The sequence below is a fragment of the Candoia aspera genome, chromosome 1, assembly GCF_035149785.1.
Source record: "Candoia aspera isolate rCanAsp1 chromosome 1, rCanAsp1.hap2, whole genome shotgun sequence".
NCBI lineage: Eukaryota > Metazoa > Chordata > Lepidosauria > Squamata > Boidae > Candoia > Candoia aspera.
Genome location: NC_086153.1, coordinates 209,637,207 through 209,654,474, shown reverse-complemented (window position 1 = coordinate 209,654,474; position 17,268 = coordinate 209,637,207). Strand labels below are relative to the sequence as shown.

The 17,268-nt window shown below is 35.8% G+C and overlaps 1 protein-coding gene and 1 pseudogene across 1 annotated transcript in view; both read right to left on the bottom strand.

The window, feature by feature from the left end:
- LRP1B (LDL receptor related protein 1B) overlaps nt 1–17,268 on the bottom strand; it is a 707,094-nt gene that overhangs the window by 57,492 nt on the left and 632,334 nt on the right. The window contains exons 73-76 of the mRNA XM_063307533.1: nt 10,512–10,634; nt 9,960–10,082; nt 8,524–8,661; nt 3,783–3,917 (exon numbers count right to left, since the gene is read on the bottom strand). Coding sequence (XP_063163603.1) covers nt 3,783–3,917; nt 8,524–8,661; nt 9,960–10,082; nt 10,512–10,634 — 519 coding nt within the window. The remainder of the gene's footprint in view (nt 1–3,782; nt 3,918–8,523; nt 8,662–9,959; nt 10,083–10,511; nt 10,635–17,268) is intronic.
- Nucleotides 2,451–2,586, bottom strand: LOC134488757 (U2 spliceosomal RNA; annotated as a pseudogene).

The window sequence follows — 17,268 nt, the reverse complement described above, 5'->3', positions numbered from 1 at the left end:
TTAAGGCCCACTCAACCTCACTCTTCAGGATGTCTGGCTCTAGCTCACTGACCACACCGTCAAAGCTATCCCCGATATTGTTATCCTTCCTATACAGGTCTTCTGTATATTCTTGCCATCTTTTCTTGATCTCTTCTTCTTCTGTTAGGTCCTTGCCATCTTTGTTTTTGATCATACCCATTTTTGCCTGGAATTTACCTCCAATGTTTCTAATTTTCTGGAAGAGGTCTCTTGTCCTTCTTATTCTATTGTCTTCTTCCACTTCCACGCATTGCTTGTTTAAAAATAATTCCTTATCTCTTCTGGCTAACCTCTGGAATTTTGCATTTAATTGGGCATATCTCCCCCTATCACTGTTGCCTTTTGCTTTCCTTCTTTCTTGGGCTACTTCTAGTGTCTCAGCAGACAGCCATTTTGCCTTCTTGGTTTTCTCTTTCTTTGGGATGTATTTTGTTGCCGCCTCCTGAACAATGCTGCCAACTTCTGTCCATAGTTCTTCCGGGACCCTATCTACTAAGTCCAGTCCCTTAAATCAATTCTTCACCTCCACTGCATATTCCTTAGGAATATTAGTGAGCTCATATCTAGCTGATCTGTGGGTCTTCCCTAATCTCTTTAGTCTGATCCTAAATTGTGCAAGAAATGATCATCTTAGAACACAAATAAGTAGCAGGGCATCAACAGACTGTGCATGCCAAAAATTTCAGATGCATTTCACATGATTAATTGGATTAATTTCACATAATTTTATCAGTCAATATCAAAGATGTTCTTGGGATCAGAATAAATAATTACTTAAGTTCATGATTGTTGTGGCTGGTAAAAATACTTTAATATTTAGTTGGCTACAGTTCAATATGCTTGAAAAAGTGTAAATGTTTTATTGATTATACTGATTTTAGGAATGCCCCTGATGAGGAGCAAATTCATAATTATTATTGATTGAAATATTTTGATTTCCAAGTGAAGACAATAACAAATTATGAGGCCATTTCCCAATTGTTTGATTTTTCACGACATATTTCAGATTCAAATCAAAGAGACAAAGAGTTCATACTGCAGTAGGATAATATTCATGTGGGAAATGACCTGTGTTTTATGTAATAGTTTTCATTTATTCTTCTCAGTCATCTTTTATATATTTTGCACATTATCTGCACTTGAATTGTATACTTTCAATAAGTACCCCCTGAAACAACCTCAGATACAAAGTAAGGTAAAATTTAGAAGCTTGGAGGGAAAAAAAAAAGATTCCACTTTAGTATCATTATTGTGAATACACCTCAAAGATGCTAAAATTGTTGGCATGTGAATAGAGAATTGAGCTGTTCTTGACAAGGGGCTACATTATTTATTTAGTTTTATTATTTGAATGTATAAGCTGCCCAGCTCCAATGGACTCAATGAACTTTTTGATAAGCTTTTAATTCTATGTTCCCTTTCCTTCACTATTACTTTATTTCTCTCTCTTTTTCGCAGGACACCTGCTTATGCAGTGTATCTTCTACTTCTTTTATCCTCTTTTTTTCCTAAAAATATTGGATATACAGGTAATCCTCACTTACCAACCACAATTGGGACAGGCAACTCCATCGCTAAGCACAGCAGTCTAAGCAGAAAATCATGTGACTGTGATGGGCCTATGACTTCACTTCCCCTTTGGTCAATAAGCAAAGCACTACAGTAATTAAGTGAAACATCACGTGACTGCAACTTACAATTTTACTTCCACCTTCTCTATTAACTCTGTCACAAGCCAGTTGCAAAGCACACAAATGGCAATCACATGACTGTGGGACACTGAGAGGGTCATAAACGCATGCCAGTTGCGAAGTGCCCAAATGGTGATCAAGTGACCATTGGATGTTGCGATGGTCGTAAATGTGAAGATTGTTCACAAAGCTTTTTTTTTTACACCAACATAACTTCAAACAGTTACTAAATGAGGCAGTCAGTAAGTGAGGACTACTGGTGTTTCCTGTTTTATCTCCCTTGTCTTTGCCACATTCTCATAAAATGAAAGCAGACATGTAGGTAACAATATGGGGTATGGATGGACCTGGCATAATGTGTGGAATATGTTTTCATTTGCCACAGAATTTAGTGTAATCTGCTTCCTAAGTCCCAAGTATTGTTATGTGTTCTTAAATTTTATCTATACATAATAATGTAAGCCTGAAAGATTTATTGCTTTCTTTGATAGAAGTGTGTGTATTTTTTTTAAGAAATACAAGTAAATGTGAGATAGAGATGAAGTCTGGCATAACATCTCTATCAAAAGACATCTTGTTGCAAGCCAATACAAGAGAAACAGTGGTATTCTTTTACATAATTTTGTGGAAGATATTTTTTTTAATCATCTGCAAAGTGGCAGATTTCTTCAAAGTAGCAATGCATCTGTCCCTGTCAGCTTTCCATTAATTCCCTTTTTTCCCACACTACCAACATATTTAAGGAACATAAAGCAGAGAGAAGTATACAGATTCAGAAATGTGTGATACATCGTTTCAGAAGATCCAAGACCTCTTGTATTAAGATATTCCCTTTTTACTACACTTGATCTTAGCCAAAAGGCCGAGAAGCGATTTAACTGCCAACTATATGCCCCAGCAAGGGCTCAGAACCTTCAGACACTAATTGACAGAACCACATACTGGGATCATAACAAAAGACTGTGTTACTTCCTCCAGGGCATGAATACATATGTGGTCAATAGAACTGTTAAGTTTATAGTTAGGGCTGTCCAACTGAGAACGCAATTTATAGAATGCATTGGGGTGGCATGTAAAGGTGATGAATTCATTTAAACTCACATTGTTTCTGTATTTTATCACTTGTTTTATCACATCCTGCATTTTTATCTTACAATTTTATCTCTATTTTATCTTATCGTATTTTCTCATATTTTATCTCAACATAGTATATTCTAGTTAATTTTACTGTTTTTAGCTGTTTGATGATATCACATTTTATATTTTATAGTGGCTGATGCCCAACTTTCTGATATAGTCATTTGACTAATCAATAAAGTTATTCAATTCAAATATTCCCTTTTTACAAACTTCATAGTATCAGAGGTCTTTTATAATAGTAGCATTTAAAAGTCAAGAATTCCTTAGCTGTGTCCAAATATCAGAAAACAATGCAAATCAAGTAGCAATATAGGAAGCAGAAGATATGCAAAGACCATGATGGAAGCCTACTTAGCTGGATGGTTCCCTCCTTCCACCAGGGCCACTACCGTGCCTGGGCTGAAGCAAGATCCCTTAAATTAAAGGGAGGAAGACCTCTACTGGATTTATTTCTCCCACCTGGTTATTATTAGCAAATGCCTGGTGAAAGGAATCTTACGAATCTGTTCGTTGCTAAAAATATTTACTGTATTTCTCTTTCTACTGATTAAGGTGTGTCGAGAGGAATACTATTCTGAAATGTGAGATATACATAATTATAATGTATAAATATTAAATAATGTTTAAATGGAAATGTATGTTAAAAAGAAATGTCTCTATGTTTTTTTCTTAGCTTCCATTAAGTGAAGAAATAACAAAGCCAACTAAATTCTTAGTTTTGCAGCTATTTTAAAAATGTTCATTATATTTTGACTGCTTAACTTTCAGGGAAAATTAAAAGAAACACAATACTGTAATTTCAGTTGCCACAAATGAAGTGACTTCCTTTAGCCTTTAACTGTTATTAAAAGCAGTCTTCTGACATTACCTAGTAATGTTATGAAATTTTTTTAGAATGGGAGAATTTTAAAGCAATTGTTCCAGAAATACCTTCACATTGCCAATTTCTCCTGTTCCTTTGAAATCCAGGCTTACATTGGCAGAAAATTGATGTTTTGGTTTTATTACAATATGCGTCATCACCACAAGGATTCACATTATTTTCACAGTTGTATTCAGTCAAACCTAAAACAAACAAACAAACAAAACAAATTTAAATGTTCGTAAAATAAAATTATATAACATTTGTATATTAACTATTCACAATCACTATTCTTTCTACAAGAGATACAACATTTGGTACACAAAGACATAATATTTCAATTTTTTTTATTTTCACAGAAGTTATTTTTGATTGAAACAAGCTTGGAAACATTTCTGACTCTACTCATATGTTTCAACAGTTTGGAAGATCAGCAAGTCTCATGAATTCGCTCCCATTTATTCCAAATTCATGTTAATAACTTCTGACTGACTCAGTTAATCCAACACGTTAAGCCAATCAAAATAATAGGCTATGGAGCAGTACTTTAAACACAATCTGTAATAATAGCTTGTTACAAATTAACATACCTTGACAATGATCTGGCATTTCATCTAAATGTGGACTAATGCCTAATTTATGATTAAGTGGCTATCACTCTTTCAGGAAAATGGTGTGGAGAAGGTGTTCTTGCAGTGTCTCTACTGTTCCTATTTTGTTTTTCAACCCTGTGTGGGGAGTTAGTTGACAAAACAAGCTGGGAAAGGATTAATCTTCACTCACTCTCTGTGTGGTGCCTCCAATCCTGACCAAGCTCATGGTTTTATCTTTTCTAAACATAGAAACAACAATGGTTGTTTGAGAGTTCTAGGTAAAAGAGAATAGTACTGTCAGAATAGGGCTGGCTGTGATTTGATTGCCTGTAGGGAAGACTTTACTGGATGAATCCCCTAACTATGGTTGACACTAAACCTTGAATAGAGAGTAAAAAAGATGATCTTGATGGAGATATGCAGGAACTGCTACCTAGACAAAGGGGCCTAAATGATTTTTAAGTCCAAAACAAAGAGATAACATTCGGAAGTGCCTCAGGGAGATATAAATGAAATAAATTATTTATTTTTTCCATCACATTTTAAAGATGGAAGGTACACACAATAAGGAAAAAAAAAGATTTAAAATTCAGTTCAACACATTTTTCAGAACAAAAAGAAGGCAAGAATTTTATATCCTAGATCTCCATTCTGGATTGTATGAATGAACACATATTACTTAACTGAAAAGCAGAATATATATATATAAGAGATCAAATGTGAATTAAACAAGAAATTATATACACATTTTACAATCTGGGACTCATACATATGTTGCATCTCCTATTTCTATAGACAAGTGTTCCATTCCTGTGCTCCAGGTAATCTGGAGCTGGAGTCTTGCAGCAATATTTGACACTCAGACAGGTGGTTTCTCTTCTCTTCTCTTCTGCATTTTTTTTTTTTTGTTGTTGTTCCTCTTAGCCTCCCGTGAGAAAGGAGGGTGCTATGTGGAGTTAAATTGCTGTATAGCAATAAACCCAAGAAGAAATGAATGTAGTATGGGGAAAACAATTCTTTTCATCACAAATAACATACAGCTATTCAAACCCTAAATCATTGTTCCAACACTCTTTCTGTTCTTCAGAACATCTACAACATTTAGTGGCTCTACTAGTATGAACTATGGGGACTTCCACATAGCACTGCAATCGTATTAGTAATACGTGTGCATTGTCTCTGTTCATTAGCGGAAGCTATTTCTTCCAGCCCAATTGTGATGTATCTCAAAATGTAGAGTAAATATCTTCCTTTTTGTTACACTAAGGCTCTAAAAACCTATAGATAGCTGAATTCCTATTGACAGGAACTCTGGTATACCTCTTCCTCTGTTATTGAACCCAATTCAAACTCCACTCTGCTCTATAGTGTACTCCATGCCATGGTGTCTCACTGGGATGCTATTATTTCAGAACTCTTTAAAATGCAACAAAAGGATTGATCACCTTCTAGTGCAATAGATATGTACTTCTTATTACTACATGTAGTTTTCAAAGTTTTGAAAAAACCCCCCCACCTCCAGCTAATACACTGATTTTTTTTTTTTCAAAAATTACCAAATACATACAATTTGAAATAAAGGAGAAAGGGGCTAATTTATTATCATTTTTGTAGTCTTGTCTGAAGGTATTGGCTCAGGATGTCCTCAGTATTTCAAGGGTTAGTGGCAGCAAAAATATCCAGAAGTTAGCTTCAGACTACTTTTGAGAACTGGAACAGTGGAAGTGTGGGAGGGGCCTTAATCTCTACAGTCCATAATTGCCAATTCTTTTAGAAGCAATTTTTCTTCCACAAGTGAAAATCCTTTAGCAATCAGTGTCAATAAAATATTCATTTCTGGATAATTACATTAATCTAGGCTCTTTTTCTCTATTCCTTCAACATTTTTGAAAATGGATAGAATTAATTTAGTGTTTTGTGCTTTAAAATTTCTTGTTCTTTTAATCTGTATTTTATACACACACAGAGTGTGTGAGTGTGTGTGTGTGTACACAGTGTGTATATATATATATATATATATATATATATATATATATATATATATATATATACAGTGTGTGTGTGTGTGTGCGTGTTCCCTTCTTATCCCTATGGGTGGTCTGTGTCTTCCTCAATCTCCGGTCCTCTACCAGAGGCCTGGGAGTTTGAGGGTTCTGCGCAGTATCTTAGCTGTTCCTAGCACTGCACTCTTCTGGACAGAGAGCTCTGATCTTGGTCCTGGGATCTGTTGGAGCCACTCTCCCAGTTTGGGGGTCACAGCCCCAAGTGCCCCTACCACCACTGGGACCACTTTGGTCTTCACTTTCCACATCCTTTCTAGTTCCTCTTTCAGGCCTGGTACTTCTCCAGCTTCTCATACTCCTTCTCAAGATGTTGCTGTCACTTGGCACTGCTACATCTATCACCACTGATGTCTTCTGGTTCTTGTCTACTACTACAATGTTTGGTTGATTGGCCAGTACCTGCCTGTCTGTCAGGATCTGGAAGTTGCACAGGATCTTAGCCTTGTTATTCTCCTTGAAAACGTACACACACACACACACACACACACACACACACACACATAATGTGTGTTCAGGGGATTTCCTAGACATGTGGTAAAGAAAAGTAATAATATCTTGGATTGGGAGATACAGAACAGTGTTGGTGATATGCAAAAGCCTTATTTCTCCCAACTCTTTAGAGATAACTAAAATAGATTAAGAGAAGAGTACATGGGATATCTACAATGAATCTATTTTTAAATTTGGTTGATTTAATATCAGAAAGTCTTCTAAGACTCCTGAATACAGAACAAATTTGTTTGTGAAGACTTGAGTAAAAATCCAAAGAGGTCTGAACCAAAAAGAATTTGATGTTGGAAATGAACTCTAAAAATTCAATGTACACATTTTTATTCGATGATTGGCCTATCGTTAGACTTTGCAAGTATCAGATGACATAATTTAAATTTAGTATAGTAATTTCTGTCTCACTATATACTAAAGCATATAAAAAAGTGAAGGGGATAGCTAGCAGAATCTCTAATAAAAAGTCTTTGCATGCTCTATTAGAACCTTAAACACAGATCAACTTGGAACATAAACGAGTTTAATTGAAATGCCTAGAGCAACTTGACAATTTTTTCCTTGAGAATATTGACAAGTTGTTTTTTTTTTTTACTTTTTCTCCAGTCTCAGGATCCTATTATTTCCCCCTCCCCCTTAATTATTATCAAGGCAAGGAGAAAAATAACTGTCTTTCCTCATTCTGTACAGTATCTTTATTTTTAAAAAAGGATGAGGAAATTTTAAAAATATATTGTGGTGAAAACTTGGAAAGAATCCCATAGAAAAGTGGCAGGATTAATGATCTCTAAAGGTTCTGTCATCCCTGCTATTTTTATTTATTCTGGGGGGAGGGGACCCAAAGAGGCTACAAGTATGATGCTTCCCCATTGCAGCCTAGGAAAACTATTTTCTCAAATCACAAATCAGTTCAAACTGAATAGTGTTCCTCTCTCTCATATTTTAATCAAATAATGCCCTCTTCAAATCCCAATGCTCCAATCTATATTGCATAGTTCTAGTGTTTTCCCCCTTTAAAGCTCCATACCATTCTTCTCCATGTAGCTATATTGTTAGCATATTTGTAATTTTTAATGTCCCGGATTGAGGTAATAAAAAACTTAAATTAAAAGAACACTTTTATATGCGCTGAAAACTATTTTCCTTCTCTTGGCTCAAGCTATAGGAGAAGATTGGAGACAAATGTTTGAAATGTAGTGCATCCAGGTATTACAAACTGTACAAATTTTTATAGACAATTGTGAATCTTGAGCGACAATATCATTTCCCTCAGCTATCAAAGGAAGTTGTAGAAAATCCATTATACAACTAACCCTGCACTTTGGAGACAAGCCACATGAAACAGAATAACTATTTACATTCTTGAAATGAATGAGGTATCTGGCAGTGGCAACATAACTGCTGAAGCACACATTGAGATTCTATAAATGAGTTTACCCTATGATCATATGTGTAAAATATCAGTAATTACAATTTGAGTCACACTGTTCAGGTCTATCATAAAACAATTGTTTCCTTTGTTTTGTATTCTTTTCATTCATGCTAAATTAAGATCATTAAGATAGTACAGATTCTGTTGGGTATTTTCTTTTCTTTTTTTTCTTTTGTCCTTGAGCATGAAAACCTCGCAGCCTCTTAATCAAACTTACTTGTTTTACAGCCTTGTTCATCTGAACCGTCTCCACAATCATCAAATTGATCACATTCTAGTGTCATAGGTATGCACTTCTTATTACTACAGGCAAACTCATTCTTTTTACAAGGTCTTGCTTTATATGTAGTTTTGTCTGCAAAAAAATAAAAAAGAACAATCAATTGTTTTTAGCTTTTGATATTATTGTAATTCATGTAATAAATGCACGAGGCTTTACAGAATGCTGCTTCCTGGGCATGTAGGTGCCTGCCATGTGGACGTGCAGTAAATGAGGTTGACATGAAATAACTAAAATCTTTCTATTGCTCCTACCAAAGGACAGAGAATATGAGGCCATAGATGTCAATCCTAGAATTGCCTAAAGGAGAAACACATTACTCACACAGTGATGTCTGCTCTATTCATAAATTCAAGAGAATAACAGGCCAACAAAAGGGTACTAAACAGGCTGAATGCACATTTGAAGGGTAGAGAGCAGGATCACCTCTCTCCATACTTATACTTGCTTTTCACATAAGGACAATGGCCCATCTGGAGTGAGATTCTGCCATCATGTCAGCTTAAAGCAACATGCCAAGTGAAAGAAATAAAAAAGGTGGGAGGATTGTGCTTTCCTCATCATGGAGAAAATCTATATGTAGCCACTAGGAGTTGAAAACAACTTGATGGCACATAATCAATCAAACGTACTCTTTCAGCCTTTTCCCAGGTGCATATTTCTTAGTCTCTAGATATGGAGAAAAAGACTGGGCTCTAACTGTTTTGGATGACTAGACTCAGGAGTGTCCATGTGGGAGACAAATTAGGAAATGTGCATGTTGACATCATCAGGCAAATGCAGTAATTTCCATACTTGCTGCTGCTATCAGAATGTAATTACATAATGGCAGCATTTGCCTGATGACGTCATCATGTCTGTTTAGTCATTTTGGAGTCATTGTGATTTACTGGCCAAACTGATTTTATACAATACTTCACTGGCCTCAGTGTGAAATATAGATAGCTCTGTAGCTGAATGAATAGTTAAGAGTTCAACCCATTGAGCAAAAGCTTTCAGTCCAATATTAACATTAATGCTAGTCATTAAAGAAAAAAAATCTGCAACAAAATTAAGCAAAATCAGAAACACAACGTTGAACTTATAGCTAGGTTTCTGAATAGCCATTTGGATACCACCTACTGCTGTCATTACCAATATGGTTCCTATTCTACAAATACAAATCAGCACTATTACACTGCACCTATGTGAGAGCTAGCAAAGAAGCATTTATTGCTCTTATTGTACTACTAGGCTGGAATAAATTCTGCCACTTATGCCATCTTTGGAATTCTGTGAGTTACAGTCTCAACCATTACACTAAGCAAGGACACCCCCCCCCACACACAAAAAAAGACTGTTTCTTTCTTGTTTGTAAAACTAAGATTATTTACCACAGTGATCTTCATCTGAATCGTCACCACAATCATCAATTCCATTACAAATTTGCTCATGTCTCAAACAAACATGATTATTTCTGCATCGGTACGGCCTGGTTGGAGGGCATGGAAAATTTACTGTGAAAACAAAAACAAAAACAAATGCTGTATTATTAGTTCTGTAGAGAATATGTCTTTTACACTTACTTTTTGCTTTCATCAAAGAGGGAGAAAGTAATTAAATTGTTAGATGTATTTTCTCTTTTATATCACTTTTAATTGAATATACATAAGCACTACTAGATGAGAGAAAATATGCTGGAAAGCACTTTCAATTACATTCCACATGAGTCATAAAGAGAAACTCTCTTTGATCATATTGAGGATCTTCACAAAATGTTGCCTGCTTCAAATGTAATGTAGTCTCAAGGCATAAATATTATTCTCATACAAATTAAAGACAAAGGAAAACAAGAGCAGCACAGAAGGAAAAAAAAAACCCAGAATTTGTGATGAATTAAATGTATCATTGCATATGCTTCTGTGGGTGGTAGGCCACAAACTTACCACATATTTCAGGGAATTCGTCTGAGTTATCTCCACAATCATCTTCTCCATCACAAACCCAAAAATAGAGTTTACAGCGTGAATTGTTGCAAAGGAATTCATCTGCTCTACATATGCTCCCCCCTGAAAATATAAAATAGCAAAATTAAAATCTGTAAATCTTGTAAATATTTTTAAGTGTATATATGTTGGGATCCCACAAGACAAGGTAGATTTCTTGCCTCAGATAGCTGCTAGGGAGAAAATTAAGGGGCTATAACAATGAAGGATAGTAGCTGATCTTTCTCCAGTGTAAGACAGATGTTTATGGGAAACTGAGAAGCCAACAGTCAGGTCAAGTATACACAGGAACTCTTTCAAATGTATTCCCCAGCAACCAGTACCAAACAGCCTTCTATCACTGGTACATGCAGCCTGTATACTTCCAGTTTTCTAATAGTAGATAAAATTGCTCTGGGAAGATTCGTTGGGAAAATAATATAGAACAAACAGGCCAACCCCTCCTCCATCACAACATAGTGGTCCCTCCTATCTTCAGACAGCAGCTATCTATTAAATTTGATGAATCTATAAATCTTATACTGTATTCCAATAATTTTACCCAGCTATCCTTCTCTAATACAAGACATCCTGTATATTTCCTTTTTGGAGGAAATGTGTACCTTTTCATTGCCATGTTATAAGAGATATAAATTTTATATGACCTGACATGAAAGGAAATTTGATCAAAGGAAAATGCAATTTTTAGCTGATTTTCTCCCTAAACCTCCTGATACAAGGATATTCTTATCTCCATGTAGATATGTAAATTTACAAAGATAATATTGCTAAGGGAAAAAATACAATAAAATACATGAAATTAGTCATTGATCTACAATTGCTGTCAGCCTGTTGGTGTGGTTAAATTGTAAATCTTGGTACATTTTTTTTTAAGTCTCACAAATATAGAGACTGACCTTATTCTAATTTAAAACAACACATTTCCATTTAAAAGAAACCAGAACAAAGTTTATTTGTTCACTGCTCCCAAATTTTGTTTAATTTCTGTCACTGGAAGTAATCACCATTAGGAATGGTACAGTAAAATTAGGAAATGGCCAGCATTCCTGTAAGAGATACTAATGGGTAGGCTACAGGGCAGATATACAAACTGAGATCAATCCTTGACTGAAAAAAAGAAATCCTTTGACTACTTCTACCTGGAGCAATAGGTTTTCATTAAAATTTGTGTCTATTGAAGATCCTCTAAATGCATGAGAGTTAATAGATTGAAGGCATCTAAAGAAGATAATAAGGTCTGTACTTACGAATTATTCTTAAGGCAATGGATTGTAGTAACCAAGCTAATATTTCACTGGCAAAATTGCAACTGCCACCAGAACTGATTCCTCTTCTTCTTACCTTCCCTCTCTACTATACCTCCATCTTCTGCAAAAAATACCTTTTAGAGCAGAAGTTCCCAACTTTTTTCTTTATGCAATTTAAACTTAAATGAAGGTTCAGTATGGCACGTATGCCAGTTAAATGGCATATAACTAAATAACAATTTTAATTAAAAAATTAAAATGGCCAAAATTTCATGAAATTACCCAATTTTATTTATTTACAGTCCCATTCCAATACATTTTAGTGTTTTATTCCAAAATTCTACAAGATTTGGAGCAAAACTACTGACATTTTGTAAGATACGGTATTTTTTGTGATAAAAATAAAACAGGCAAATATAAAGGAGTGGAGAAGAGAGAGCAAAAGGAAAATACAAGCATATGTGGAAACCCATAAACATAATATTGAATATAGTCTAAAGGCTTTACCTATGCCAACTGAAGCATTTCTTCTTAAATAAATAAATAAATACTCTACATTTATATAATTAATTTATTCTTGGAAGCTTGGGAAAGGGCCAATATACTGAAACTTTCCTCCATATAAACTTTATTCTGAACTTGAACAGTTCATATTGGCAGTAAAAGTAGTTTGCTGTATTTCTAAAATTTTGTCTTAAGCATGTGGTCAGAAAAGACCTGTTATTGTTGGTGTGCTATATTAATATAAAGCTTTAATTTTTCATTACCCTTAATATCAGGCACATTAATGGATTGTTTCAAAATTGCAGTATACAATAATCAGGCTTCAGACATGCTAAATACAAAAATGCATGCCCTTCATATAATTTGTCAGGTGAAATTAACATAACCAAGAATAAATTCCATCTAGACCTCTTTAGAAATATTTTTAAAAAACCTTTTATTTCATTTTTAGATCAAAATATTAAATCTTGTTAGCCATTATTGTAAAAACCAATTTCCTTTATTAAATGAAGTATGCATAAATAATGCAAATGCATTATTTATATTTGTATTTAAGCAATCTGATGACTGGATAATTCACTTTGAATACAAATTCAAGTATAATCACTCTGATTACTTGCACAATTTTTTCTGTATAAAGTTATATTTGTCTGCTTTTAGAGAAGATTCAAATCATCCTTTCATGATGTTTTTTTCACAACAGGAACAGATGACAAACAGCCCATATGTAATGAAACTAACCTGTAGGTAAAATAGAAACTGTTCTTTCATGTGCACTTTAATGACCAAATGCATGTAAAAAATGTTGCTTTATTTATTTATTTAATTTTTATACTGCCTTTATTATTTTTATAAATAACTCAAGGCAGCGAACATACCCAATACGCCTTTCTCCTCCTATTTTCCCCACACCAACAACCCTGTAAGGTGAGTTGGGCTGAGAGAGAGTGACTGGCCCAAGGTCACCCAGCCAGCTTTCATGCCTAAGGCAGGACTAGAACTCACAGTCTCCTGGTTTCTAGCCCGTTGCCTTAACCACCAGACCAAACTTGTATATACCAAGAAACTTGGTCCTTGATTAATACTATGATGAAATACTTTCTTGCATACTAATTAGAAACTTCTGAACTGGATTCAAAAGGGGAGGGTACAGCATGAGGGACTCATAGGCAAGCATTTTCTGCTGAAGCTCCCCTCCCATGAAATCAACAACCCCAGAAATAAGATCCAGCAATCTTGTTATTAATATTTAGGAAGTTGTTTAAAACTTGGTTGTTTAGGCAGGCATCCCAGTATTGAGATGTTGATGATGCATTTATTTATCCATCCATCCATCCAATATATAAATTGGATAAAGGAGTGACTCTGGGTGGCAAACAGAATTAAAATAAAATAAAAAAGCAATTACAAACATTACAAAAGTTAAAATACAAAGCAGTATGTATTACTGAAATGTTGGCAGTAATCCCTGATAGTTGTTTCATTATTATTACTATTCTGAAGTTGTATTGTGGATATTTATTTGTAGCTTGTTATGGATGTTTTTTTATTTATTGCTTTTGTCAGTTGCTTAGGGTCACTTTGATTGAAGCAGCATAAAAACACTTTAAACATTTGGATTTATATAGAAGGAAACATCCAGCAGTGGAAAGGGGAGATAATGATACTCCCTCCTTCCTGAAGTTTTTTGTATCCTCTAAAATCTGTACCAAAGTACTGGGAGATACTTCAGACAAGATGTTGAGGTCATCATGGTTTGCTGCAGGGGAAAGAAAGGAGAGGACAATCCCCATGAGGTACCAGAAACATACTACAGTATTGGATGTCAGCTAAAGTGTTGTATTTGCTGCTCCTACTGCTTATTGCAGGACTTGCATAAGCAGAGTTCTCAGTATGTATAAAGAGGCACCTGACCAACTCTGTATAAACTTCTCAAAGCGACATCATTATACAACATCCTTGTACATGAAAGAAAAGCAGCCACTATCTGATAATCACTGAGAATGGGTCTGAAGATGGTGCAATAAATACCAGGGCCAGCAGCAAAATGCCATCATAACTAGTTTAAACTTCAAGAGGAAGAGCAGTAAGAATAATTTTGTTATCCCCACAATTAGAAAATTTCACCAAAATTACTCTAAAACTAAAAATGAGACTGAAAATTCAAAAGGGCATTTCATCTGTTTCTGTTATGTTGTTCTCATTTCTCATGTACCATCAGCAATACTGGTCTGTTCATGGTGGTCACTTAACATTTATGGATCAATATGATTTCTCTAATGCTTCTGGAATAATGTGCTTATTTTTAATCAAATATGTTTTCCTCTGCAAAACAAATACTAAAATGAAATATGAACACTGAAGAGGAAAGAATCCTCAATAAAAATTAATACATTTATTATCATAATTTGTATTAATACAAATACAACAGAATTATAAAATAAATTCAAGTATCACCTCATAATTTAGTTATAAACAGTTATTTTGTGAAGTATATCATTTTTATATGTATTTTGTATGTATTTATGTATGTTTGTGGGGGTGCATGTATGGATATGGATGTATGCATATACACACATACACACACAATAATAATATTGTATTCTTATAAAATTCATAAAATATTATAAATTAATAATTATTACTATCGGCCCTCCCCCCTCTCTCTCCCCCCCCTCTCTGAACATGGTGGCAGTGAGATAATACAGCTCCGTTTAAAGTAATTGCTATGGCAGTCACAATTTAAGTATTTATAATATTGATAAAAAGTAAATTCAGCATTGTTGTTTATTCGTTTAGTCGCTTCCGACTCTTCGTGACTTCATGGACCAGCCCACGCCAGAGCTTCCTGTCGGTCGTCAACACCCCCAGCTCCCCCAGGGACGAGTCCGTCACCTCTAGAATATCATCCATCCATCTTGCCCTTGGTCGGCCCCTCTTCCTTTTGCCCTCCACTCTCCCTAGCATCAGCATCTTCTCCAGGGTGTCCTGTCTTCTCATTATGTGGCCAAAGTATTTCAGTTTTGCCTTTAATATCATTCCCTCAAGTGAGCAGTCTGGCTTTATTTCCTGGAGGATGGACTGGTTGGATCTTCTTGCAGTCCAGGGCACTCTCAGAATTTTCCTCCAACACCACAGTTCAAAAGCATCGATCTTCCTTCGCTCAGCCTTCCTTATGGTCCAGCTCTCACAGCCATATGTTACTACAGGGAACACCATTGCTTTAACTATGCGGGCCTTTGTTGTCAGTGTGATGTCTCTGCTCTTAACTATTTTATCGAGATTTGTCATTGCTCTTCTCCCAAGGATTAAGCGTCTTCTGATTTCCTGACTGCAGTCAGCATCTGCAGTAATCTTTGCACCTAGGAATACAAAGTCTTTCACTGCTTCTACATTTTCTCCCTCTATTTGCCAGTTATCAATCAAGCTGGTTGCCATAATCTTGGTTTTTTTGAGGTTTAGCTGCAAGCCAGCTTTTGCACTTTCTTCTTTCACCTTCATCATAAGGCTCCTCAGTTCCTCTTCGCTTTCAGCCATCAAAGTGGTATCATCTGCATATCTGAGATTGTTAATGTTTCTTCCAGAGATTTTAACTCCAGCCTTGGATTCCTCAAGCCCAGCTTGTCGCATGATGTGTTCTGCATACAAGTTGAATAGGTAGGGTGAGAGTATACAGCCCTGCCGTACTCCTTTCCCAATCTTAAACCAGTCCGTTGTTCCGTGGTCTGTTCTTACTGTTGCTACTTGGTCGTTATACAGATTCTTCAGGAGGCAGACAAGATGACTTGGTATCCCCATACCGCTAAGAACTTGCCACAATTTGTTATGGTCCACACAGTCAAAGGCTTTAGAATAGTCAATAAAACAGAAATAGATGTTTTTCTGAAACTCCCTGGCTTTTTCCATTATCCAGCAGATATTGGCAATTTGGTCTCTAGTTCCTCTGCCTTTTCTAAACCCAGCTTGTACATCTGGCAATTCTCGCTCCATGAATTGCTGAAGTCTACCTTGCAGGATCTTGAGCATTACCTTACTGGCATGTGAAATGAGTGCCACTGTTCGATAGTTTGAACATTCTTTAGTGTTTCCCTTTTTTGGTATGGGGATATAAGTTGATTTTTTCCAATCTGATGGCCATTCTTGTGCTTTCCAAATTTGCTGGCATATAGCATGCATTACCTTGACAGCATCATCTTGCAAGATTTTGAACAGTTCAGCTGGGATGCCGTCGTCTCCTGCTGCCTTGTTATTAGCAATGCTTCTTAAGGCCCACTCAACCTCACTCTTCAGGATGTCTGGCTCTGGCTCACTGACCACACCGTCAAAGCTATCCCCGATATTGTTATCCTTCCTATACAGGTCTTCTGTATATTCTTGCCACCTTTTCTTGATCTCTTCTTCTTCTGTTAGGTCCTTGCCATCTTTGTTTTTGATCATACCCATTTTTGCCTGGAATTTACCTCCAATGTTTCTAATTTTCTGGAAGAGGTCTCTTGTCCTTCCTATTCTATTGTCATCTTCCACTTCCGCGCATTGCTTGCTTAAAAATAATTCCTTATCTCTTCTGGCTAACCTCTGGAATTTTGCATTTAATTGGGCATATCTCCCCCTATCACTGTTGCCTTTTGCTTTCCTTCTTTCTTGGGCTACTTCTAGTGTCTCAGCAGACAGCCATTTTGCCTTCTTGGTTTTCTCTTTCTTTGGGATGTATTTTGTTGCCGCCTCCTGAACAATGCTGCCAACTTCTGTCCATAATTCTTCCGGGACCCTATCTACTAAGTCCAGTCCCTTAAATCGATTCCTCACCTCCACTGCATATTCCTTAGGAATATTAGTGAGCTCATATCTAGCTGATCTGTGGGTCTTCCGTAATCTCTTGAGTCTGATCCTAAATTGTGCAAGAAGAAGTTCGTGATCTGAACTACAGTCAGCTCCAGGCCTTGTTT